At 43.2% G+C, this 24,780-nt stretch overlaps 1 protein-coding gene across 2 annotated transcripts in view; it reads right to left on the minus strand.

Annotated features, from left to right (window-relative positions):
* GLRA1 (glycine receptor alpha 1) overlaps positions 1-24,780 on the minus strand; it is a 93,420-nt gene that overhangs the window by 26,228 nt on the left and 42,412 nt on the right. For both annotated transcript variants that reach the window (XM_080988516.1, XM_080988515.1), the window contains exon 3: positions 18,696-18,763. In XM_080988516.1, coding sequence (XP_080844642.1) covers positions 18,696-18,763 — 68 coding nt within the window. The remainder of the gene's footprint in view (positions 1-18,695; positions 18,764-24,780) is intronic.

The following is a 24,780-nucleotide window of genomic DNA, read 5'->3' on the forward strand; positions in this document are numbered from 1 at the left end:
GCCCTAACCCTTGTCCCACTTGCCTCCTCCTCTCTAGAACAGGATAAAGGGGCAATCAAAGTTGAGAGTGTGTGGCTTATCATCCATGCATCTGCTTTGGCTGGACTAGATGAGCTATTGGCCTGATCCAGCAGGCTCTTCTTATGTCCTTATTACTGTCAGAGAGTGTGTGTTGGTACTGCAGGCTACATGGAAACTCCAGGAAACTGTAAAGCACTGAACTGCAGTTGCTGGGAGAAATGGAGGGAGAGCTATTGTGTGTTCATGGGCATTGGGTTTGCCATTGTGCAAAGCAGGGTGCTGGATGATGAACCTTTGATCTGATGGAGCTCTCTTCTTCTAGTGGCTTGGAGAACTGCATCTCTGATGAGTTTCCATTGCCACTTCAAGACATTTTTATGCACCTGGGTTGACCAGGTTACCTCTGATTTGTGGATTTTCATGCTGTCATATGTTGTGGATTTTTATTATGTTTTCAGATGTTCTACTTTTTGTTTGATCGCTTTGTTGTTGTATTGTCAAATTTGTTTTGATTTTTTTTAAGAAACCTATATTTTTTTATAAGAATGAAAGTGCTACAGTATATGAAATAGGTAAAATAAATTAAGTAAATAAATAATCTAGTATGGCTTTTATATTCTTACTTTTAAATATTCTTCAGGTAGACCTTTACAGGTATAACAGGGGAGTGTGCCTTCAATATTTTATCAGGTAAAACACAGTGTTCCTCAGCTATCAGACCTTTGCAAAATTCTCCATCAGACCATACTAATTTCATTTTCAAAATATGTTACTTGCTCATTTTTTTTTAAAGTTTCCACTATTATTTGAAACTAGCATGATGTCTCAGGAAGAGAGTGCAAGCCTGCATGCATGAGGTTCTGGGTTCAAGTTCTGATGGCTTCAGGCAGCAGAACAGTGAAAACTATTGCTTGAAGTCTCACAAAGCTGGGCTTGAGATCCTCAGTCAATAGTCCAGATTATACTCCTAGAGTAGATGGCCAGAATATACCCTGCAATATTTCATCCTCCAAAAGAATAGTAGTTAAATCATATACAAATCAATGAACAAATGTTCATGTTGCACATTATTTTTTAAAAATAGGAAATAATAAACATCTGGGAAATTTTTCTTTTTAATCATCAGGATTTTTTTTTTAAAAAAACTTTAAAACAAATATCCACATTGCATAGTATTTAAAAAAGAAAACAAGCAGCATCTGGAAGATGCTTCCCAAAAAACATGAGAATTTTTTAAAACATCTGTTAACGGGATCTAATTTGAAATGTTCCAAATATACACATTTTCAGCCTTAAGCTATGCTTCTAATATAAGGAATGATTTCAGGCATGTCATACCAGAGCCAGTGTGGTATAGTGGTCAGTGTCCAATTAGGATCTGGGAGATCAGGGTTCAAATCCCCATTCAGCCATGCAGCTCACTGGGTTACCTTGGGCCAGTTCAGTCTAACATGGCTCACAGGGTTGCTGTGGGGATTGAGTGAGGAGAGGGAGAACCATGTATGCTGCCTTGAGCTCCTTGAAGGGAAAGGCAGGATATAAATGCAATCCATCCATCCTCTCCAGCTGTGACATGGGTTTGCCCAATGCATGTGAGGATGTTGCGAGTAGACCCAGTCTCCATGCCTCCCCCATTTGAGCCCTCACAGATTCTTTTTTCAGTTCCTGAAGATTGCAGGCCACAATGTGACAGAATGGAAAACAAAAACAAAGCCAGCACAAGAAATGAGTTGAACGAAGGAGCCCTTAGAGATGTCATGGATAGGGTGTTGGTCTTAGATCTGAACCCAGCCAGGAAACTTACTGAGCAGCCCTATCAAACAACCTCACAAGACTGTTGTGAGGATAAAGCGAGATAACTGGCATAGCTCAGTGGCTAAAGATATGAGTGGAAACATCTCAGGTTCAAGCCCCACCATCAAGAAAGAATCCATAGGATGACCTTAGGGAAGCCAGCCTCTCTTTCCCTCTCCATCTGAAAATAAGGAGATAATGATACTAATTTCCTTTACAGGGCTGTAATCACGTATATGAAGTTCCTCGAACATTCACATATTCCACAGAAATGCTAGGGAATGGTGTTCTAATCCAATATATTCTGCCTGAGCAACCCCGAGGAGAACAGAGATACAAATCGTGTAACAAATAAATTCTTTTTGCGGGAAGAGTCATAGCTCAGCGGTAGAGCGTCTACTTTGCATGCCAAGTGTCCCAGATTATTTGTTTATTTCATTTATAAATCACTTCCCATGAGGCAACCTGAAGCAACTCACAATAAAAATGCATATAAAACAGTTACAAATATAAAAGACACTAATACAATTGCACATGCATAGTTTAAGACAATAACAGTGCTTGCATGGAATCACTACCCACCCAATACAGATGTCAACTGGGGTAAAGTCAGTTAAATTCCTGGCATCTCCAGGTACAGCAGAGACTGTACCCCATCTGAAACCTAGTATAGTATTTAGCTTTCTTCCTGTGCCAAAGAAGAGAAGGACGTGTGTGTGTGTGTGAGAGAGAGAGAGAGAGAGAGAGAGAGAGAGAGAAAGCAAGAGCACACAAATGGTGCTGACCCTATTAGAGATCCCTGTTGTTCATAGGGGTGTCCCATCCAGCTGCAAACCCAGACAGTACTGCAGACTTTATGGGCTTGCCCTCTAATTTAATGGAAACTTGTCTTGCCCGTGCTATTGAGAATGACATTTGCTTCACTGTCTCATGTCTTAACAGCTCCCCTGTGTTGTCGCCAGGCCAAGCCAAGCCAGACCCTTTCCCTGGACAATAGGTGGTAGCCCTGGTTTCCTTTGTCTGACCAATGGCTTCCCTTTGCCATCTGCCCTCCTGGGCTTCGCGTGAGAAAAGAAGCCCTTTTCGCAAACAAAGAAGGCGATAAAAGCTCCCGGTCCCTTCCTTCATTTGCATTTTCAATGTGCTTGAGGAATGGCAGGTCATAAACCAATTTCACTGCCCTTGACCAAATTAATTGTTAGGATTAGGATTTATGGTTTTTATTTAGTGCTTTTCTTACTTGGGATGACCTGAAGCAGTGAGTCAGACACCGATAATAAAGTGAAGGTGTGTGCAGAAGCCATTATATGTGTGCTCACTAGTAACTAATACATAACCGCAGACAGAAGCAGCTGATCTTTTCTCTTAATGCAAATCAATGGTGCTTAGAATTACTGCCTATTTTTGGAAATTTGCCCTCAGCTAGAGGTGTGTTGAAAACCATCGTGAAAGCAGCCTTGAATGTGCACAACAGAGGACTTTCCCAAAACTGGAGATAGGTTTATAAATGTGGAGCAAGGTGGTAATTGAACAGCTGGAGTTTAATGGAATTTGCTCCAGATATTCTAGGAACAAAGGTGCCAGCTTATTTACAGTATTCATACATTTATAAACTGTCTTTCATTATAAAACAACAAGGCAGCTTACAGAATGGAATTAATACAACAAAACAGGAAGACCCTAAAAGCACAAATACCAGAATTTCCTACAGAGGTGGTACTAGAAAAAGCTTCAGAATGCAGTCAGGCATGTTGTTGTTTTTGTTTAGTCGTTTAGTCGTGTCCGACTCTTCGTGACCCCATGGACCAGAGCACGCCAGGCACTTCTGTCTTCCACTGTCTCCCGCAGTTTGGTCAGACTCATGTTTGTAGCTTCGAGAACACTGTCCAACCATTTCGTCCTCTGTCGTCCCCTTCACCTTGTGCCCTCCATCTTTCCCAACATCAGGGTCTTTTCCAGGGAGTCTTCTCTTCTCATGAGGTGGCCAAAGTATTGGAGCCTCAGCTTCACGATCTGTCCTTCCAGAGCACTCAGGGCTAATTTCCTTAAGAATGGATGCGTTTGATCTTCTTGCAGTCCATGGGACTCTCAAGAGTCTCCTCCAGCACCATAATTCAAAAGCATCAATTCTTCGGCGATCAGCCTTCTTTATGGTCCAGCTCTCGCTTCCATACATCACTACTGGGAAAACCATGGCTTTAACTATACGGACCTTTGTTGGCAAGGTGATGTCTCTGCTTTTTAAGATGCTGTCTAGGTTTGCCATCGCCTTTCTCCCAAGGAGCAGGCATCTTTTAATTTCGTGACTGCTGTCACCATCTGCAGTGATCATGGAGCCCAAGAAAGTAAAATCTCTCACTGCCTCCATTTCTTCCCCTTCTATTTGCCAGGAGGTGATGGGCCCAGTGGCCATGATCTTCGTTTTTTTGATGTTGAGCTTCAGACCATATTTTGCACTCTCCTCTTTCACCCTCATTAAAAGGTTCTTTAATTCCTCCTCACTTTCTGCCATCAAGGTTGTGTCATCTGCATATCTGAGGTTGTTGATATTTCTTCCGGCAATCTTAATTCCGGCTTGGGATTCATCCAGCCCAGCCTTTCGCATGATGAATTCTGCATATAAGTTAAATAAGCAAGGAGACAATATACAGCCTTACCGTACTCCTTTCCCAATTTTGAACCAATCAGTTGTTCCATATCCAGTTCTAACTGTAGCTTCTTGTCCCACATAGAGATTTCTCAGAAGACAGATGAGGTGGTCAGGCACTCCCATTTCTTTAAGAACTTGCCATAGCTTGCTGTGGTCAACACAGTCAAAGGCTTTTGCATAGTCAATGAAGCAAAAGTAGATGTCTTTCTGGAACTCTCTAGCTTTCTCCATAATCCAGCACATGTTTGCAATTTGGTCTCTGGTTCCTCTGCCTCTTCTAAATCCAGCTTGCACTTCTGGGAGTTCTCGGTCCATATACTGCTTGAGCCTTGCTTGTAGAATTTTAAGCATAACCTTGGTAGCGTGTGAAATGAGTGCAATTGTGCGGTAGTTGGAGCATTATTTGGCACTGCCCTTCTTTGGGATTGGGATGTAGACTGATCTTCTCCAATCCTCTGGCCACTGCTGAGTTTTCCAAACTTGCTGGCATATTGAGTGTAGCACCTTAACAGCATCATCTTTTAAAATTTTAAGTAGTTCAGCTGGAATACCATCACTTCCACTGGCCTTGTTATTTGCAGTGCTTTCTAAGGCCCATTTGACTTCACACTCCAGGATGTCTGGCTCAAGGTCAGCAACCACACTACCTGGGGTGTACGAGCCATCCATATCTTTCTGGTATAATTCCTCTGTGTATTCTTGCCACCTCTTCTTGATGTCTTCTGCTTCTGTTAGGTCCTTACCACTTTTGTCCTTTATTATGGTAATCTTTGTACAAAATGTCCCTTTCATATCTCCAATTTTCTTGAACAGATCTCTGGTTCTTCCCATACTGTTGTTTTCCTCTATTTCTTTGCATTGTTCATTTAAGAAGGCCTTCTTGTCTCTCCTTGCTATTTTTTGGAAATCTGCATTCAATTTCCTGTATCTTTCACTATCTCCCTCGCATTTTGCTTGCCTTCTCTCCTCCGCTATTTGTAAGGCCTCGTTGGACAGCCACTTTGCTTTCTTGCATTTCCTTTTCATTGGGATGGTTTTCGTTGCTGCCTCCTGTATAATGTTGTGAGCCTCCACCCATAGTTCTTCAGGCACTCTGTCCACCAAATCTAAATCCTTAAATCTGTTCCTCACTTCCACTGTGTATTCATAAGGGATTTGACTTAGATTGTATCTTACCGGCCCAGTGGTTTTTCCTACTTTCTTCAGTTTAAGCTTGAATTTTGCTATAAGAAGCTGGTGATCTGAGCCACAGTCCGCTCCAGGTCTTGTTTTTGCTGACTGTATAGAGCTTCTCCATCTTTGGCTGCAGAGAATATAATCAATCTGATTTCGATGCTGCCCATCTGGTGATGTCCATGTGTAGAGTTGTCTCTTGTGTTGTTGGAAAAGAGTGTTTGTGATGACCAGCTTGTTCTCTTGGCAGAACCTTTGCCCTGCTTCGTTTTGAACTCCAAGGCCAAACTTGCCAGTTGTTCCTTTTATCTCTTGACTCCCTACTTTAGCATTCCAATCCCCTATAATGAGAAGAACATCCTTCTTTGGTGTCACTTCTATAAGGTGTTGCAAATCTTCATAGAATTGGTCAATTTCAGTTTCTTCAGCACCAGTAGTTGGTGCATAAACTTGGATTATTGTGATGTTAAAAGGTCTGCCTTGGATTCGTATCGAGATCATTCTATCATTTTTGAGATTGCATCCTGTAATGAGTATGAGTTACTCGTGCGTAAACTGGTGCCTCTCTAGGCTGATTTGCCTTGTTAAACCTTTCTGACTGCACAGCCCCTTCTGATCATGACTGTCTCAGTCACTAGCAGAATCCGTCAGTGGGCGTTTCTTGAATCTCTTCCAACATAAGAGTTGTTTGACACCCAATCTCCTCCGCCTCTCACTGCGCGGGAGCCTTCTGCGCAGGGTGGGCGTGGGTAGCGGGGGACCTGTCCCCTCCTCACTGAGTTCCAGTGAAGAGTCCGTGAGCCCTCTCTCCGATTTTCCCATCTGCTCACTTTTGTTCCTGGTGTTGCGCTTAAATGCTTCCCCCTCCACTGAGTCGCCTCTCCCCCTGCTGCTGGGTCCTTCTCCAGCATCATCCAGGAGCCTCCCCTTCGTCTCCCGCTCTGATGTCAGTTCCCTGACACATCCCAATACAGCTTTTGCCACTCTTTTGTTGACTATGAGGGCCACTCCATTTCTTTTACGGGATTCTTGCCCAGAGTAGTAGATATGATGGTCATCCAAACTGAATTCGCCCATTCCCATCCATTTTAGTTCACTGATGCCCAGGATGTCAATATTTATTCTTGCCATCTCATTTTTGACCACATCCAACTTACCAAGGTTCATGGTTCTTACATTCCAGGTTCCTATGCAATATTTTTCTTTACAGCATTGGACTTTCCTTTCGCTTCCAGGCATATCCGCAACTGAGCGTCCTTTCGGCTTTGGCCCAGCCGCTTCATCAGCTCTGAATCTACTTGTACTTGTCCTCCGCTCTTCCTCAGTAGCATGTTGGATGCCTTCCGACCTGAGGGGCTCATCTTCCAGCGTCATAACTTTTATGTGCCTTTTGTCTTTGTCCATGGAGTTTTCTTGGCAGGGATACTGGAGTGGCTTGCCGGTTCCTGCTCCAGGTGGATCACGTTTGGTGAAAACTCTCCACTATGACCTGTCCATCTTGGGTGGCCCTGCACGGCATAGCTCATAGCTTCTCCGAGTTATTCAAGCCCCTTCGCCACGGCAAGGCAGTGATCCATGAAGGGGGCAGTCAGGCATAGGCATGTTTTAACCAATTACCCTTGGTGCCCACTGCATATCTTCCACAGCATGGTGCCCACTGCAGAGAAGACCCTTCATTGAGTGGCCGCTAGACACGTCTCCTCCAGGCATGACATGACTAGGAGGGTCTCTCCCAAGCATCTCAGTGAACAGGCTGTATTGCTCTGCTTTCCTAGGGACCACATCAGCGAGGCTGAGATGGGGGTCTTGTCATCTGGGCAGCCCAGGAGCTCCATACACATGGCCAAGGCAACCTCCCTGGGGTTGCTAACACAGCAGTTTGACTTCACCCCTGGTGGTGCACTCCACTGTCTCGCGAGACAGATGGATGACAACAACAATAAAGAGACTTGGCCACCATGTTACTTGCCTTGGTAACTTCTAGACTGGGTTACTGTAACACACTTTACACAGACCTGTCTTTGAAAAGGGTTCAGCAACCGTTGCTGGTCCAGAATATGGCAGTCAGGTTCCTAGTTGGACTGGCCAGTGATTCCGAAAGCCTTTATTAAGGCAAGCATGTGCTGCTCTACCACTGAGCAATGGTCCTTCAGCAGACTTTGCTACTCACAGCTGATGTCTATAAATCTGCTGAGGTTCCTGCCAGGGACCTTTGGGTGTAGAAGTCCTGCTTCTCATTGGCTCTGGCCTCCCCTATTTCTATTCTCCCTGCTTGGAGACAAGCGATATTCCTAGTTCCTGGATGTGTAACCATATAGCCAGTACAGGAGTGTACCAAGGTTACTGGGGCTTCTGGTATTCCCTGCAGTGCACTGTACAGTAGCAGCAGGAAAAGAAGATGATTTCTTTAAATAAATGAATTAAATCTACTTAAGATTCCCATAATTGTAACCATCAAGCCCTTATGTACCAGACACAAGCTTATGGTGCAAAACTATATTATCCTGTGGGCAGATCCAAGGTTTGATTTCTACTAATATCCAGTGTACTGTGCGGAAATGTTCTACCTGCAGGAAAGATACCAGTTGCTTGGAATCAACTAAACTCCAAGCAACTGGTAAGCCAGCTCCTCAGAAGTTGGGGGAGCACAGTGGGGTTTAGGCCTCGCTTGTGGGTTTCCCACAGACTCCTGGTTGGCCGATATGAGAACAGGATCCTGGACTACATTGGTCCAGCAGGATCTTCTATGTTCTTAAGGACTTCTGACTTCAGTGTATGCTGAACTGCATTAGGCAAACATCTTCACATCCTTCTAGCACAGTTAATATCCCTTTAGAAATTCATGACGTGTTTGCCTTTATAAAGTCCACCTGTCACCACAGGCGCTTTTGCAGTGCTAATGGCACCACATAACTTTCTCCTGCTGGCTCTCCACCTCCATTTGAACTTGAAAGTATGCCTCTTAGAGGCATGAATAAAATTTTATTCCCTGCTCTTTTGTGAGAAGGGCTGGGCTCCAAGAAGTCACCTTCACATGTTCTGGCTAATTACCCATTTCCTCCCCAAGGTAAGATATCTTTAGAAAACTGTTGAATAGCTGAAGACAGCCAATAATGGGATTGGCCTTCTGCACAGCTAACCAGTCACACAAGTCTGAAGTCAGGTAAGAAAGACATAGTTAAAATAGGGGCAGGCGGAATGGACAACTTTGAAGAGAAGAGGCTCGAGTCTGTATGGACAGCAGCTACCTGAGCAAATCAAATGCATCGATTCCCTCCCCTTTCTGTTTGTGAAAATCAGTGATGGCTGCAGTCAGTGAAAATCAATGTAATTGGCCTAACAGGCAGAAAGAAAAAGACTTTTTTGCTTATTCAGCTGCAAACCGGCCGAACGCCGGCAGGTCAGCCCTGATCCTGTGCCTATTTCATGTAAGGCATGAAATAAATCTAGCTGGAGAGGAATTCCAGCAGGAGCTGCTTGATGTTTATTGCCTTGAATGATGAAAAGGTGCAAGGGCGATTTGGGAAAGCAAGGATTTTATGGCTTGGGGAACTAAGCAGGCTTTGAATAAATGGAGGTTTGAGCAGAGTCCTTAACCGTGGGAGATCGAAGGAAGATACCAGGTACCATTTGGGAAAGGGCTGGAGCTCAATGGTAGAGCATCAACTGCATGCAGAAGGCTCCAGGTTCAACCCTTGGTTTCTTCCAGGGTGGATTTGATTTAAATAACAATTTAAATCACTAGTCAGTAAAACTTGATTTAAATCTTTTTTTTTTTTTTTTTACAGAAAGACTCATTTTTGCTGGTATAATCTTAATATTTACAACCAAATGAAGGTTTCATTTTTGGAACCATAAATTTTCAGAGACGTTTTTACAGTTCTATAAAAAATTACTGATCTGGTTATACTATAAGAAATACATAGACTGATAATTATGAAATTATTGTGAGGTTTAATAAGTTAACTGTTTATATTTGGACAACTTTTCTGCTGTACTTTATTGGAAGGAGAAAAAAACCCATTTCCTTAATAACAATTTAAACAATTTATTTAACTAAAGCAATAGCATTATAGCATATGTATCCATGTTTGTTAACTGATGTGGTTAAACATTTTTTTTTAAAAAAAAACTTAGACTGAGATATAGCACACATGAAAAACTTAAAACAGAGCCTTATTTCCTGATGAATAGCCTTTGGACTATAATGTAACTTAAATGGAAAACTATTTTTAGAAAGATTTTTCCTCCAAAAGCATTTTATTTTAAAATATCATCATCATTATTTTTTTAAAAAATCCGATTTAAATTAAACATCCATATTTTTTTAAACCATTGATTTTTACCCACCCTGGTTTCTCCAGATAGGCTGGGGGAAAGCTCCTGTCTGAAATCCTGGAGAGTCGCTGTCAGCTAGTGTAGACAATACAGTGGTACCTCTGGTTATGAACTTTATTTGTTCTGGAGGTCTGTTCTTAACCTGAAACTGTTCTTAACCTGAGGTACCACTTTAGCTAACGGGGCCTTCCACTGCCACTGGGCTGCCACCGTACGATTTCTGTTCTCATCCTGAGGTAAAGTTCTTAACCCGAGGTATTACTTCTGGGTTAGCGGAGTCCGTTACCTGAAGTGTTTGTAACCCAAGTTGTTTGTAACCCGAGGTACCACTTTACTGAGCTAGCTGGACCCATGGCCTGACTCAGTAGAAGGCAGTTTTCAATGCTCCTATGGGCCTCCCAAAGGGAAGGCTGATTTTAGTGGGATTATTATTATTATTAGTTATTAAATTTGTGTGATTCTATACAATGGAATGACTCCAGAGTAAGGGCATTTTCACACATGAAACTGAAATTGGGTTGTTTGATAACAGGAACATAAAAAAATGACATCTCCTAGGCTGGACATCTGACTCCTTGGACTGTACTATCTTATGACCCCACGGTGGAAGGTCATGTGGATCCAGAATTGGCCTCCACAGTCACTTATGGACTCACTGTTAAAACCCTGTTTATAGAAGACAATCTTACTTGGCTACGAGTGATTGCCAAAGAAAAAGAAGAAGACTATCTTATATTAACAGCACTCACACATGACATGTGTACAGTGAGAGAGGTTCAGGCGAAACCTCTAATGTCACTTGGGGCTGCAACCCTAGCACATTTATTATATTATATTCTCTATTTATTAAATCAATGAATTAATTTTAATTTTAATTAATGAATTAATTTTATAATGGAATGATTTTAGAATGTTGTACTATTTTATTGTTGTTAGCCGCCCTGAGCCCGGCTTCGGCTGGGGAGGGCGGGATATAAATAAAATTTATTATTATTATTATTATTAAAACATTTTACAGTCTCCCTTCAGCACTTATGTACAGGGTGGTGTACAAACTAAAGCAAAAAATGATCACACCACCATAGATAGGACCATAAAATATAAATCTATAAAATCCAATCAAAACAGCTTTAAATGACAGTAAAGCACTTCTCTGGTCTCGATGAAATCTGGATGAAAACAGCAGAATTCACTTCAGAGGAAACATGAATAGGATTGCACATTAGGTTATTTTAGGCATGCACTGCCCTGGTCAGCAACGTAGAAATTATTTAATTTCTTATTGAACAACATTTGAATTCTTTTTTGTTTGAGGAATCAAATGTCTTGAGTTATCTCTGGTTCTATGGTCCACATACATACCATACATTTAAATCACATGGCTTCGTCCAAAGTGCCCTTCAAAGTGTAGTTTACTTCTCTTTATAACTACAAACCCCAGCCTCCTTAACAAACATTTTCAGGTCACTTCTGGGTTCAGTGTGATGTGTGTGTGTTTGCAGTCAAACACATATTGAAAGGGCATTGCTTGTATACTTCCTGGGGAGCTGCAGTCAATGTCCCTAACAAGAACACCAGCATAATGTTATATCTGTGCAAGCCTAAGTTGCCTTAGTGGATTAGTTTGAATCCATTTCTCTCTTGCGATGCACAAAATTACAACTGATCCCTGAGGCCAGAAATAGCAATTATCTTGGTGAACTTGTGTATCCAAACCAATGTAATGAGAACGCAAGGGCAGGGGGCAGATTTATGGGAAGGGTTTGGTAAGCCTGCTCCTCCTACAGCTGTTGATTCTTCTCAGGTAGAAACCTTGCCCCATTCCTGCTTTCTTCTCAGACTGGCTTCTCAGTCTACTTTTGGAACATGACTGGGGTTGGGTAGTGAATGACAGCATGGGACCATTTGCCAGAGAATTCACAAATAAGGGAAAGAATAAGCAGCTCCCTCATGTCTCTATGCACATGTTTCCACAGAGTGAGCCTCCTTCCACCACAAAGTTAGGCTTGAAATAAACATTCTTTATACTTGATTGCGCTCTCTCTCTCTCTCTCTCTCTCTCTCTCTCTCTCTCTCTGTCTCTCCTCTCTTGTGTACTTCTTCCATGGGCCAAAAAAGGGGAGCCAATCCACATTAGAGTTAAGGAAATCCATGGTTGCAAATTCTGTCTTTCCTCATAACTTCTAGCACTATCCTCATCATATATGACCTGACCGTTCTTTCTTCTGAATGCTCTGATAAGCTTCTTCTCATTTTTTGAGACTTGTGGCTAGTAAGCAGAAAGTTGCCTATTATGACCCATTTATCCCCCCCCCCCACAGTCCATTCTTTGATTGAAAAGTTTGTGCCCAGATGACTCCTAACAATTATTTTCGGTTATTTCCAGCCTCTGGTTTCTGGTGCCCTTTATATTAATCTCTGTAGCTGCTGTGGGTTGCACTGCAGTCTCCTATAAGGTTACATTTGATTTAACCTTTTGAAGTGAGATGGATAGCATATGAGATTTCTTTAAATAGATCAAATTATATATAGATCATATAGATACAAAAGGGCATAATAGAATGAGGATTCCAAATGTCAGCTCTTGATCTTTAATTTAAGCTTGCATTGGTAACTTTTGCTACCAACTTTGAAGTTACTTGGGAGGGGTGACCAGTCTGATATCCATTCATTATTTTGAGTCAAATATTTATATTCTGCCACTTAATATTTCCACCCCACCTTTCCACCATGGATCCTCAAGATGGCTTACAACAGGCGTCCTCAACCTTTTTGGGCCACTGGGTACATTTGGAAATTTAAGAAACTGCTATGGGTAGCACAAAATGTCAATTTCACAGAAGAAAACTGGTGGTCCTCCAAGCCTCCCCGCCCAACAAACAGGGAATGCATCTCTCTAAAGAAGCACAGGCAAAAATGCAGCAAAATTTCCAACCCCATTTAAAAATAAAAAAATAGGAGGGCAGGGAAACTTGGCAGCCACTCTGCCCATGGACACCATTGTGGACCCCAGGCTTGCAGTAGCAAACATTAAAAGCAATCCATTGAAAAGTAAGTTGTAAAAGAAAAGCCAACAAAAGGACCATTTCCAACAGCACAGATCTGGCCACTTTTCAAGGGAACATAGAAATCTGCTTTCTCCTGAGTCAAACCATTAGTCCATCCAGCTTAGTGTTGTCTACATCACATGGCACTCCAGATGTTGTTGGACTCCAACCCCCATATTTCCTTACTATTGCCTAGGCTGGTTGGAGCTGATGGGAGTTCATCTGGAGGGCCACAGGTCTCCCATATGTGGTCTACCCTGACTGGTAGCAGCTGTCACAGTTTCAGACAGGTGTCTTTCCCAGTCCCACCTCGAGATGCTGGTGAATTAAATCATGGATCTTATGCATTCAAGGCAGATGTCCTACCACAGGGGCCTCCTTTTTGGGAAGGACTTTCTGAGACCCAGGCACTGCATCAATAAAACTGTGTCTTAGGCTTCCACTTACCATACTTCAGACAGTGCGTGTGGGTGTGTGGTTGGGTTTCAGTTCTTGAGTGAAGCACCTGAGCACGTTCATATGGAAAGAGGTAGACCTTTTAGAGCCTTAAAGCTTAAAACCAACCATCTGGCTTGGCCCTGGAAGCAAATTAGTAGCAACCAGTATAGCTGAAACAGCCCTGTTGTAAATAATGCTTTACACTACACAGTAATCCAGCACCACTCAATAATCTGGAAACATTTCTGGACATCTTTTAAAGAGAGCCCTATATACAGAATTTTACATATACCATGAAAAGGTCTGATTTCCCCAAGAAGGGACTTCGCTGGGACATCAGGAGAAGATCCTGAAAACTACCCAAGGCCACTATTCTAGGATAATGCTGGACCCAGGAGCATTCCCAAACTGTGAACCCCAATCAAGCTGAATCCCTGCATCTGGATCAGTAGAGCCTCAAATCAGACAATAGTTTGTCAGATTTAAGCTCCAGTCTGTTTACCTGGTCCAAATTTTACTTCTTTTGCATCTTCGAGGGCAGGTGAAAATGAGAGATGTTGTTGAGTGTCATCAGCCTGTTGATGACACAACTAAATCTCTGGACAAACTCACCCAGCAGTTTCCAATAGATGTTGGAAACATAATGGAACCTTGGCCAGGTGAAAGAGCCTTAGCACAATGTGTTCTTAATCCTCCCCTCCAGCAATGGCTGGAGTCACCAAAACATAATATATATTAATCCCAGTTCCATGGGATGGTTCAGAATGATGCCATAGCAAATTGCTTTGAAGATCACTGAGAGTTCTGGGTTTAAAAGGTTGTGCTCCCCCTGTCAATTTCCCAAGGTAGGTATTCCGCCCTTGTTTCACTCTCATATCCAGGCTAGAAGCAAGATTGATGATCCAGACAATTGGTTTCCTTCAGGAATACCTGGAGCTGAGATGCCATTACATGCTCCATTACCTTGCCCAGGAATGGTGAATTGGAGACTGGAAATAGTTTTTTAGGTTGGGGCGATCCAGTGCAGGTTTTTTAAAAGAGAGGTCTCACAACAGCTTCCTCCATAACCTCCCTCAAGGAAGCATTTAGAACCTCAGCCACTCATGATGCCAGTTCTCCCTCTTCAATCAGTTGAGAAGGGCAAGAGACAGGAGTACAAATGGCCAGTTTCACCTCTCCCAAAAAAAATCCAGTCCACATCCTTAGGTTATCCAAACTGTTTAGAACAGGACAAGAGGAAACCATTGGCATGTTCAGAATTCCCACTCTGATTGTGATGTCCAAGTCAGAAGGGATGGGACTGCAAAGTAATCCTGTTCTGGTTCTGCTTTATTTATTTCCTGTATAATAATACTGATAGGTTTAAATATTTTATTCTGCCTTTTAAAAAAAAGCAAATCAAAGACATCTTACAAAATTGAAGACATTGCAAAAGAAATTAAAAAGGGGGGAAATCAAGCAAAACTATGTGCGTGTGAATTTCCACTCATACAGAGGGAATTGCTCTTCCTTTTCTCCTTCCTGAAGTGCTCCATGTACCCCCAGAATCAGATCCATTGGGTCCCCCATCTCTCCAGAGCAGATTTTGAGGATGTGCAGGGGGGGGAGGCAAGGAAGATAAAGTCCTGTTGCATGAGTGGAGGTCCATTCTGCTTGCACATGGGCACCACTGAATGCAACCCACTGTGACAACTGCACACAACAACACTGCATTATAACCCAAATCACTGCCACCTTAAAATTGAACCATACAATTGTTTTTAGAAAAGGAATGTCCTATAAGATGTTCTAAAACTAAACCAAGATTGGCATGGGGGGGAATGGTCACAATAAAGGTGCCGCCAATATAAAGTCCCTGTTCCATATTGACTCCTAATTTAAAGAAAGGTGATAGGCCCAAGGATATATAGGAAGATGTTCAGGGTGAGCTGTATAGGTTAAGGCCATCACCACTGAACTGGGTCCAGAAGCATTTAAGAGAAACCTGGCCTCATATGTCACAATTCCCAAGTAATAATATTGCTCTTGCAGACTTCTAACATGCATATTCTATTTTCACATCGAACATCATTCCCTCTTTCCCCCACTATGCATTGTCTGAAGAGCCTTTAACTCCTGTGCTATATTAAGCTGACCGTAACGGTTTCCTGAAAAAGTGCACCCAATGAAAAATGTTTAATAAGGTATTTAATCTCACCATGGATAGTTGTACTTAGGAAAGAACAGCTGCAACTCAATCGTTCAGCAACATTAGCTATGCAGATAGGCAGCGGTGCCGCAGAAGGGTAGGAGCATATTGTCATTTTACATGCCTGCGTACTAGAGTCAAAATGAATATGCATCCCTTCCAGAGATTGAACAAGAGACCTTGGAGTGGACGGAGCTCTGGTGTGTGTTTGTGAATATAGGAACAAAACAGGAATGGCATTTTACCAGAAAAATAGAAACTGCCTCTGGTAAATACAAGACTGTTGAAACGTATCACATGTTCACATTTCCATATTCCCATAAAAAGATACGTTGTGCACCAAAGGCAGCTTCCAAACATTTTCCGAGCACAGCCAGCCACGTGCAGAACTTGTGACGCTACAAAAGCACAGGCGATGGCTTCCAAAACCTCATTGCCCAGAAAGTGGCTCAGCTGATGGAGCAACCAAAGATGGGGTGATGTGGGGGTGGGAGGAGGCACTCCTGGCCGTTCCTAGAACCTGAATGTGGAAGAACAAGGTAGGACCTCCCAGCTCTGAACTTGGTTGACTAAGGATGGAGAAATGACACCAATGACAAGTCTGCCTCCCTCTCCTAGGAAATGATGGTATCTGGCTATCCCTCCTTCAATGTAGATGGGTTCAGCTGCAGTGTGCTCATCCTTAATCATTCGGCTGTGGCTCCAGGACACTGGCTGAACCATTATTATAAAGTTGGAAGGGACCTTGAGGGTTATCTAGTCCAACCTTCTGCAGTGCAGGAATCACTCTCAACTAAATCTCAACTAGAACTGTTGTTGCAACAATATTTCCTCGAACTGGTGACAGCCGGCCAACACTGCAGAGCTTGAAGGGAATGTGTTACCTTAACTGATAGGCAGTGGGACATAAATTGGCCAAGAGCACCACATTAAGATCTTTCAGGATTATGACTTTAAGATGGGTTTGCCTTCTGTACCCAATTATTCTGCATTGCAGGGGGCTGGACTTGATGGCCCTGAGGTTCCCTTCCAACTCTACAATTCTACGATTCTCCTCTGTTTCATTCATTTTCTACAGTAGCCTGCAGCTTCTTCCTAGCTGTATCTTCTCTTTTGTGAATTCCACTGAGCTGGAAACCTTCTCCTAGAAACTCCCCACTTGTGACATCTTTTTCATTACTCCCACTAATTTTTGATGAATACAGACCTGCTTCCCAGAGTTCCTGCTCATCTATTCTCCTGAGAATGCCTGCCCTTTATTGATGGCTCCTGCACTCCTTCCAGCTCCTATTATTCTCCTTTGGATTGTGCCCCAAACTGTGTTTGTGAACTCATTAGACCTTTGCATGTTGACATAATGATAGCTACTGATTTGTGTGCTGCAAAGACTGCCTCTAGTGTCTTTAAATGTCAACATTAATGTCTTATGTGTGAACTAAAATCCCCCAATACTGGCAGTTTAATGATCTTTCTAGATAAAAGCTGAAATTGTAATAACTATGTAAATTTCAGCCCAAGGGAAGCAGTATTCTCATAGTGATCCCAAAACAAAAGTGTAGGAGTCATCAGCCTCTGCTGGCTACATCTGTTTAGAAAACCAAAAGCTAAGAATTTTAGTTTTCCACATGAAACTCAAAAATGACATGAAAATACAATCGCAGTTCAATTTGGAAGTGACTGGTTTCATGTTTTTGTATACTGAAAAGCTAATATGCTGCAACCGCTTTTCTGTCTGTCACCAGGAATGACTGGCAACCTGCCTTCCTTAATGAAAAGTGGTGCATTTCAATTAAATACCATTATTAAAACTGGAAACTATCTTTCAAGAATTACAGCCATCTCAGCTTCAAATGTCTGCTGATGCTTTATCTTCAGCTTCCTCTCAGACATGATGAAAAGTGAGAGCACTTTGTGACTTGGAAATCAAGAATGATGTGGTGCATATAGTAATGGGAGACTCTTTTCCATTTTGGTTTCTCTCAGTTTCTCATCTTTCCAATCTTTAGATGTGATCTTCTGCTAATGTACACATGACTTTATGCCATTTTGTACACATTTCTGCTAATCAATTCCCCCCCATATGATGCATTTTTGTGTGTTATTTGCATGAACATATGCATTTTTAGACACATTTTATCCCACTAGATGCATTTTTGTACACCTCATTTGTTTGGAGAACTGAATTGCAAAATTCATAGGAAGTGTGAATTTCACAGAATGAGTGTGTTTCAGTTCCTATATTGCTTCAGATTGCTTCAGTGTGAATTGGGCAGGCTCAACTTTAAATGCAAACTAATTCAAATTTCTCTCCCCCACTCCCTCCAGTACTTGCCACCTCAGTGTGGACAGCATTCCCAGCTTGCACCACTCGTGGTGATCACATGAGCAGGTGTGTCTTTCTACCAAACTAATACGATAAGTAAAGGAGGCAAATAACATATTTGTATTTCATCACTCTCCCCTGCAGAACAAAGGGTGCTTTACAATTAGAAACAATCTAATCATGATTTTAGAACTGCCCTCAACACAGCAACTGGTCAACATGGTAGGAGGGTCGGTGTTTTTACATCCCCCAAAGCCTGGATGTATTTAAAATAGTGTTTAAATTGCACCTAAATGCATCCAAAGAGTTGAATATATTTTGAAATCTGTAGCACCCTTTGGAACTCTTGAGCTTTCTGGTTTTTTGTCCAGTTAGCAAAGCAGATTACATTGCCGTTAGCCAGGTTTGTTGTTGTAGTTTTCCCCAAACGCTGCTCTGGGAAGTAGCACAGCTTCCAAAGAAGCCCAGGTGCCCGTTTCATTTGCAGCTTCTGTGTGGAGAAATTCTGCTCCTAACACAAAACCCTGACCCATCCTGTCAGCAGTGATACAGTGAGCTTGCTATCCATTGCTGACAAGGGAGGAAAAGGGGGAAACATGGGAACAGAGAGATAAACACTTATCTTTTCTAGCGTGTGAAATGCAAATAACACATGCTGCTTATAGTACCTGTCTCATGACCTGGATATGGTATGCATAGGTTCCATATTTTGTTTTTACTCACCATAGTGGTTTCTGCAATAGATCCAAAGCTGTTGATGAAAATATTGCAGCTGACATTCACTGGAGGGCCTGCAAAACAAGTGAAGGTTGATCAGACGTTCTGTGTGCCACCTAGCAAAAGTAGATCCTGCATTCAGCAGGGGCTTGCACCACCTGAGCCTCAAGGTTTCTTCCCACTCGGATTTGATGATGCTACATGGGGGCCTTCAGATTGCCACAGTTTTGGAGGGAGAGATTCAAGCACATACTGGCACTTTCAGTTTGTGCACTTAAAACAAATTACAGTAGAACCTCTACTTACGACCGCCTCTACTTGGGCCCGATCCAAGTCACGACCATGGCAAACCTGGAAGTAAATACTGGGTTTGCCGCAATTCACGCACATGCAGAAGCGGCTGCCACCGTCTGCACATGCACACAATGGTGCTTCTACCAGAGACCCGTTTTGCCTAAAGGACGGGCCGCCAGAATGGATTATGGTGGTAAGTAGAGGTTCCACTGTAATGGGCTTTATTCCCCCAGAGCAATAAATTCACTTCAAAATAAAAAGAATTGGCCATTTTGCGGCTTGAAAAGTGAGGGGGAAATGCATTGAAAAGTGTGATAGGAATGGATGAATAAGAAGTTGTATGAACACCCTGAAAGCAGATTGTGATGAATGTTTGTTGATGTAGCACCTCCCCACAAACAAATCAGAATGAATGCTCAATGAAAACCAGATATAATCTAACCTCTATATAAGCTTTGTGCAAGCAAATCAGGGTGAACGTTCAATAAAGAAGTTGTCTGGCACAAACCTATATTGATGTGATGTCTGTCAATCTGTTTTTGACATGGGATATTGTGCTAAGGGTTGCTGTTTTGTAATATGTTCTTAATATTTAAAAAAAAGGACAAAAAAACCCATAATGGCCAAACCTTTGCTTGTTCTTAAGAACATAAGGAGAGCTGTGATGGATGAGATCAAAGGCCCATCCAGTCCTGCATCCTGTTTTCCCAGTGGTCAGCCAGGTGCCTAAGGGGGGGACTGCAAGCAGGACCTGAATAGCACTTGTGACTTCCACCATCTCATATTTGTTGGTTGCATTGTGCACAAAGCTTGCACATGTAGTAATTGTCCACATCTAAGCTTCCCATCCATGCATTTAGTCTACATAGTTAGACCAGAGGGCTTTTATGCTTGCTTCTGGAAGGTAGGCAAGAATTATATAACCTAAGGACCCATCTGATGCTGTGGCCACTGTTTTCTGGTCAATTACAGTGTGTGTAGCTCAATGGGCTTTAAGGCTTGGATCAATCCAAGTGTTCAGAAAGGGAGTTGCTTTGTGCCCTATCTTCCTTTTGCGCCATTCACTTTTTCAGAATCAGCCTTATTAGATAACAGGAAGGGACGTGGTGTAAACCGAGCACGGAGTTATATCACCTAAAGACCTTTAGCTCATTGCATCTAGATGATAAAAGTCTGAGAAATCACTTCGGACAAAAAGGACAGAAAGCTTAGCATGCCCTTTCCAATCAGGGAGTGACAAAGGGCACCCAGGCCAGGGGAGCAGTGAGGACTCCAACCAGAGTGAAGATTAGAGGCAGAGGCCTGACTATCTAGCAGCGCATGCCAAAACGATCTGAAATGTGCCACTCAGAGCTTTGCTCCATTTCACCTTTGTTTTAATACCTGTTATTACTTACAGTTCTACCTTGGAGAGATTACAGGATTAAGCAGGCCAGCCACCCTCTTCCAAATATAAATAAATCTTTTGTGAATAGCAGCAGCAGACTGCAAAATTCAGTGAGGATAATGTATCAATCTATATTCAGGGCTAGGCTCTGGATGACTGCACATGAAGGGGAAAAGGGCGAGGAGAGCTCTATCCCGCTTCAAAGGTCTTGCTGGGAAACAGCTGTAACTGGCAGTCTAGACACACTGAATTCCTCCAGGATTCCCTTATGGAAGCAAAGGTCTGGCTCACACATGCATGCCAGTAAAGTGATTTTCCTACATTTGATTGCTGTACCCTTGAACTTTCAGCGTTCCACACAAGATTACTGCAGGAGTGTGCCAGGCTGCTGACAGGCTTACAAAGGTCCTGGTGCTAGGTGAGCATTAATCTGGGAGCAGGTTTCACTACAGTAAATGAGCCTTATGTTCAAACCAACACCACCCCAGACTCCCTCAGGACCTGTGTCTTTAATCACATTGTTTGCTTGTGTGCAGGGGTGGAGGAAGGGGTGTGTGGTGGAGGCGGGCTGCCCTGGGTGTCACCACTGAGGGGGGTGACAAAATGCCAGGCGGCACTCACCACCGAGCCTGCAGCGCACCTGAGCCAAGTGTCTCTCCTGGGAGTGACATGATGGCTTCGGCGCCCGCAGGCTCCACGCTGCCCCAAACTGTCCGCCTGCTGCCTTCCCCTCAGCTGTAGGGTGGGTGAGTGAGAGGAGGCAGGCAGACTCCTTGGAGGCACTGTGGAGTGTCCTGTCCTGTCATGTCCCGGCTCGCTCCGTCCTGCGAGTGGCTGCCCCTGCCCCTGGGCACAGGGCATGCGCACTGCCCCAGGCACCCAATTGGCTTGCTCTGCTGCTGCTTGTGTGTGCAGGCTTTGTTTTCTATAAATTGCCAGGATGAGCTCCCTGAGTCCTGGTATGTTTGTGTGGGGAGAGTAGTAAAGCTTCCATCTTTTCCTCCCTGCTGTGGTGCTGATCTGGACTGCCCCTGTTTGCCTGCAATTTGCACTGAAGCAAATGGGAGTTTTTATTTCAATGCAAATTGTCAGTGTGGAGAACCCAATCTGGATTGGCACACAGTGGATAGTAAATGAATAAAACTTCCTGACCACCCTCACCCTCCTGTGTAAAGGTCCTGATCTGGCTCAGTGATGCTGCTCTTGGAATTTTTCAAAGAAAAAGCTTGCGGTCAAAGGCAGACTACATGCTTAAAGTCATACATAAAACAGGAAGCTGTATGATAATGTAGCAATCTCTGTATACAGATATAAAAAGGGTCTGTGGACCCTGATTGAGAGGAATAGAGACCACTGTTGCACACTCGTGTGAAAGCATGCCCACCTCTGTGTACAGATAACACAGATAGCAGCTGCCATTATGGCATGAAGGTGTGTACGATTGCAAACTGCTATGTACAATAGTACATTCTGAAACATGACCCCTGTGCATTTCAAATACAGCCTGGCAGGGGCTCTCCAGGGTTTGAGATAGGAAGCCTATCGCAGCTCTACCTGAAGCTGAAGATTGAACCTGGGACCTTTTGCATTCAAAGCAGATGCTCTACCACTGAGCCATGACCCTTCTTTATCTTTTCTCATTCTTGTCTCACTGCAAGACAATGTGCCATTTAAAACCTAAGTACTCACATATATTAACATATGCTGATGAGCTGGTACCACTTCCTCCTTTGGGGAGAGCTGGCAATATTATAGCCTTCATTTTAGCTGCAGGCTGGAAGGCCTCAGGGTTTAGTGTATCTGAAGCCTTTCTTTAAAAGTGCCCGACGTTTGCCAGATGTGAACGGAAAACTAATGTCTTTCCCAGCTTTTGTCTGGCAGTTCATATGCAGCAAATAAACTTCACCATGCTCCAGTGCTCTCACTACGGGTGGCTGTATTGAAAGCTATGGCCCCTGGCCACCTGGAGGCTGCATCAATTAGGGTAAAGGATGTTTTCCTTGTCCTTCCCCACAAAGCTGATATACTGGTAAATTCTATGCCAGGGATATGCAACCTAAGGCCCGTGGGCCGGATGCGGCCCAATCACCTTCTCAATCTGGCCCATGGACGGTCTGGGAATCAGCGTGTTTTTACATGAGTAGAATGTGCCCTTTTATTTAAAATGCATCTCTGGGTTATTTGTGGGGCATAGGAATTCGTTCATTCCCCCCCCCCCCACAAAAAAAAAATGTAGTCCGGCCCACCACATGGTCTGAGGGACGGTGGAATGGCCCACGGCTGAAAAAGGTTGGTGACCCCTGTTCTATGCTATGGATTCTGGGTTTCCAGGTTGATCTTTCAGCTGAGTTTTAAAGGGGAGGTTTCTTAAGTAACCCCTGATCTGAAAGTCCCTGCTTGAATTAGGTACTCTCTGTAATAGGCCAGGAATCATGCCATAACTCTGTTCTTTTTTTGAAAAAAGCTGCCAGTTTAAGATCATAAGGTAATATGCTATGTTGGTTCAAGCTCCACAAAGCTGGGAAATTGGAAGCGAAGGCTGATGTCTACACAGGTGTGCTGCATGAGCAACAAGGCTTGTGTCTGCTTACTACTTACCTTCCATGGACCCACATGGAATGTCCCTTAGTTTTTAAAGACCCAACCCTTGATTTCCTGAAGGAGCGTCTCCACCCCCATCGCTCTGCCCGGAGACTGAGGTCCAGCTCCGAGGGACTTCTGGCGATTCCTTCACTGTGAGAAGCCAAGTTACAGGGAACCAGGCAGAGGGCCTTCTCGGTAGTGGCACCCACCCTGTGGAACGCCCTCCCACCAGATGTCAAAGAGAACAACAGCTACCAGACTTTTAGAAGACATCTGAAGGCAGCCTTGTTTAGGGAAGCTTTTAATATTTGATGGACTACTGTATTTTAATATTTTGTTGGAAGCCGCCCAGAGTGGCTGGGGAAACCCAGCCAGATGGGTGCGGTATAAATAATAATAATAATAATAATAATAATAATAATAATAATAATAAACACTGGCATTTTCTCCCTGTTTCTGTTTTTTATTGGAATTCTCTGACATCCCTATTCATGAGTATCTTCCCGTGCAGAATATAGTACAGTTGTACTTTGGAAGCCGAACGGAATCCATTCCGGAAGTCTATTTGACTTCCAAAACATTTGACTTCCAAGGTGCGGCTTCTGATTGGCTGCAGGAGCTTCCTGCAGCCAATCGGAAGCCACGGAAGCCGTGCCGGACGTTCAGCTTCCAAAAGAACATTTGCAAACTGGAACACTCACTTCCGGGTCTGCGGCGTTCGGGAGCCAAAACGTTTGAGTGCCAGGGCGTCCAGCTTCCAAGGTATGACTGTACTCGGTTTGTGGGGACAAAGATTGTATCCTTGTCACACGGGTGTGTGTGTGTGTGTGTGTGTGTTTCCTATCCAATTCTGCTTTGCTGTGTGTGCATGGCAAGATGGAGAAGGGGATTTGGAGGTAGATGAGTTCATGATGATCTTAGGTCTATGCAACAAACAGTGATTTTTATTTGTTTATGTGCACGGTCAGTGGCTCCCCATCATGTCAACTGGCCTCTGATCCACAGTGTCCTCTCCATGCTGAATATGTGCCAGCCTGTTAAAAACTGCATGTGGGGATTGATCCCATACATTTCAATCGTTTGCAGATTGGAAGTGCTGGAAATGGCCTCTGTCTATGCTACCGCAGGGTTTTGTTGAGCATGGTTTGGGAAGACAGAAACTGGGGTTGGAGGCTGGTCTGTTTCTGGTCAGTGTCAATTTCACATGCATTTCTTAAGATGCTTCCATCCTGTTTCCACATTAATAGTGATTTAACAACAACACTCTGTAGGTACATTTGCATTCGAAGAAATACATAAATAGTATTTATTATAAAACACATATTTAAATACATATTTTATCTCAATGTACACATTTCTGAACACATTTTATCCTTAAAAGGACTATACTGTAAGATTCAGAGGCATGCAAAATCTGATTAGATTCAGAGCTGTGTACAAGGTCGGTTCACTTAAAAAATGCAGACCAAACAAAATTCTCCTCCATCCTGAAACTACTTCTCCCTAGCCTAACTCATCTGAAACAGTTGTTGTGAGGATACAGTCGGATGCATGTAGCCACTCAGGTAGTCTGGATTACCAATGTGACATAAATTAGCCATATTGTTCAAGTTCTCACCATCTCTATTTTCTGCATGTGCTCAGGAAGAAAAATTAAGAAATGGACACTTCCAGGCTATTGCTATTTTTGGGTGGGGTTCAGTCATGTCCTGGCAAATGCAGGTTGCACAATTATAGTCAATGAGGAGGCCTTGCACAACAATACTGCTTTCCCAAAGATCAGAATTTTTATGGCAAGGAATATGATGGGAAGATGTGCTGGAGAGT

The sequence above is a fragment of the Podarcis pityusensis genome, assembly GCF_964106645.2.
Source record: "Podarcis pityusensis genome assembly, chromosome: 2".
In the NCBI taxonomy this organism is placed as follows: domain Eukaryota; kingdom Metazoa; phylum Chordata; class Lepidosauria; order Squamata; family Lacertidae; genus Podarcis; species Podarcis pityusensis.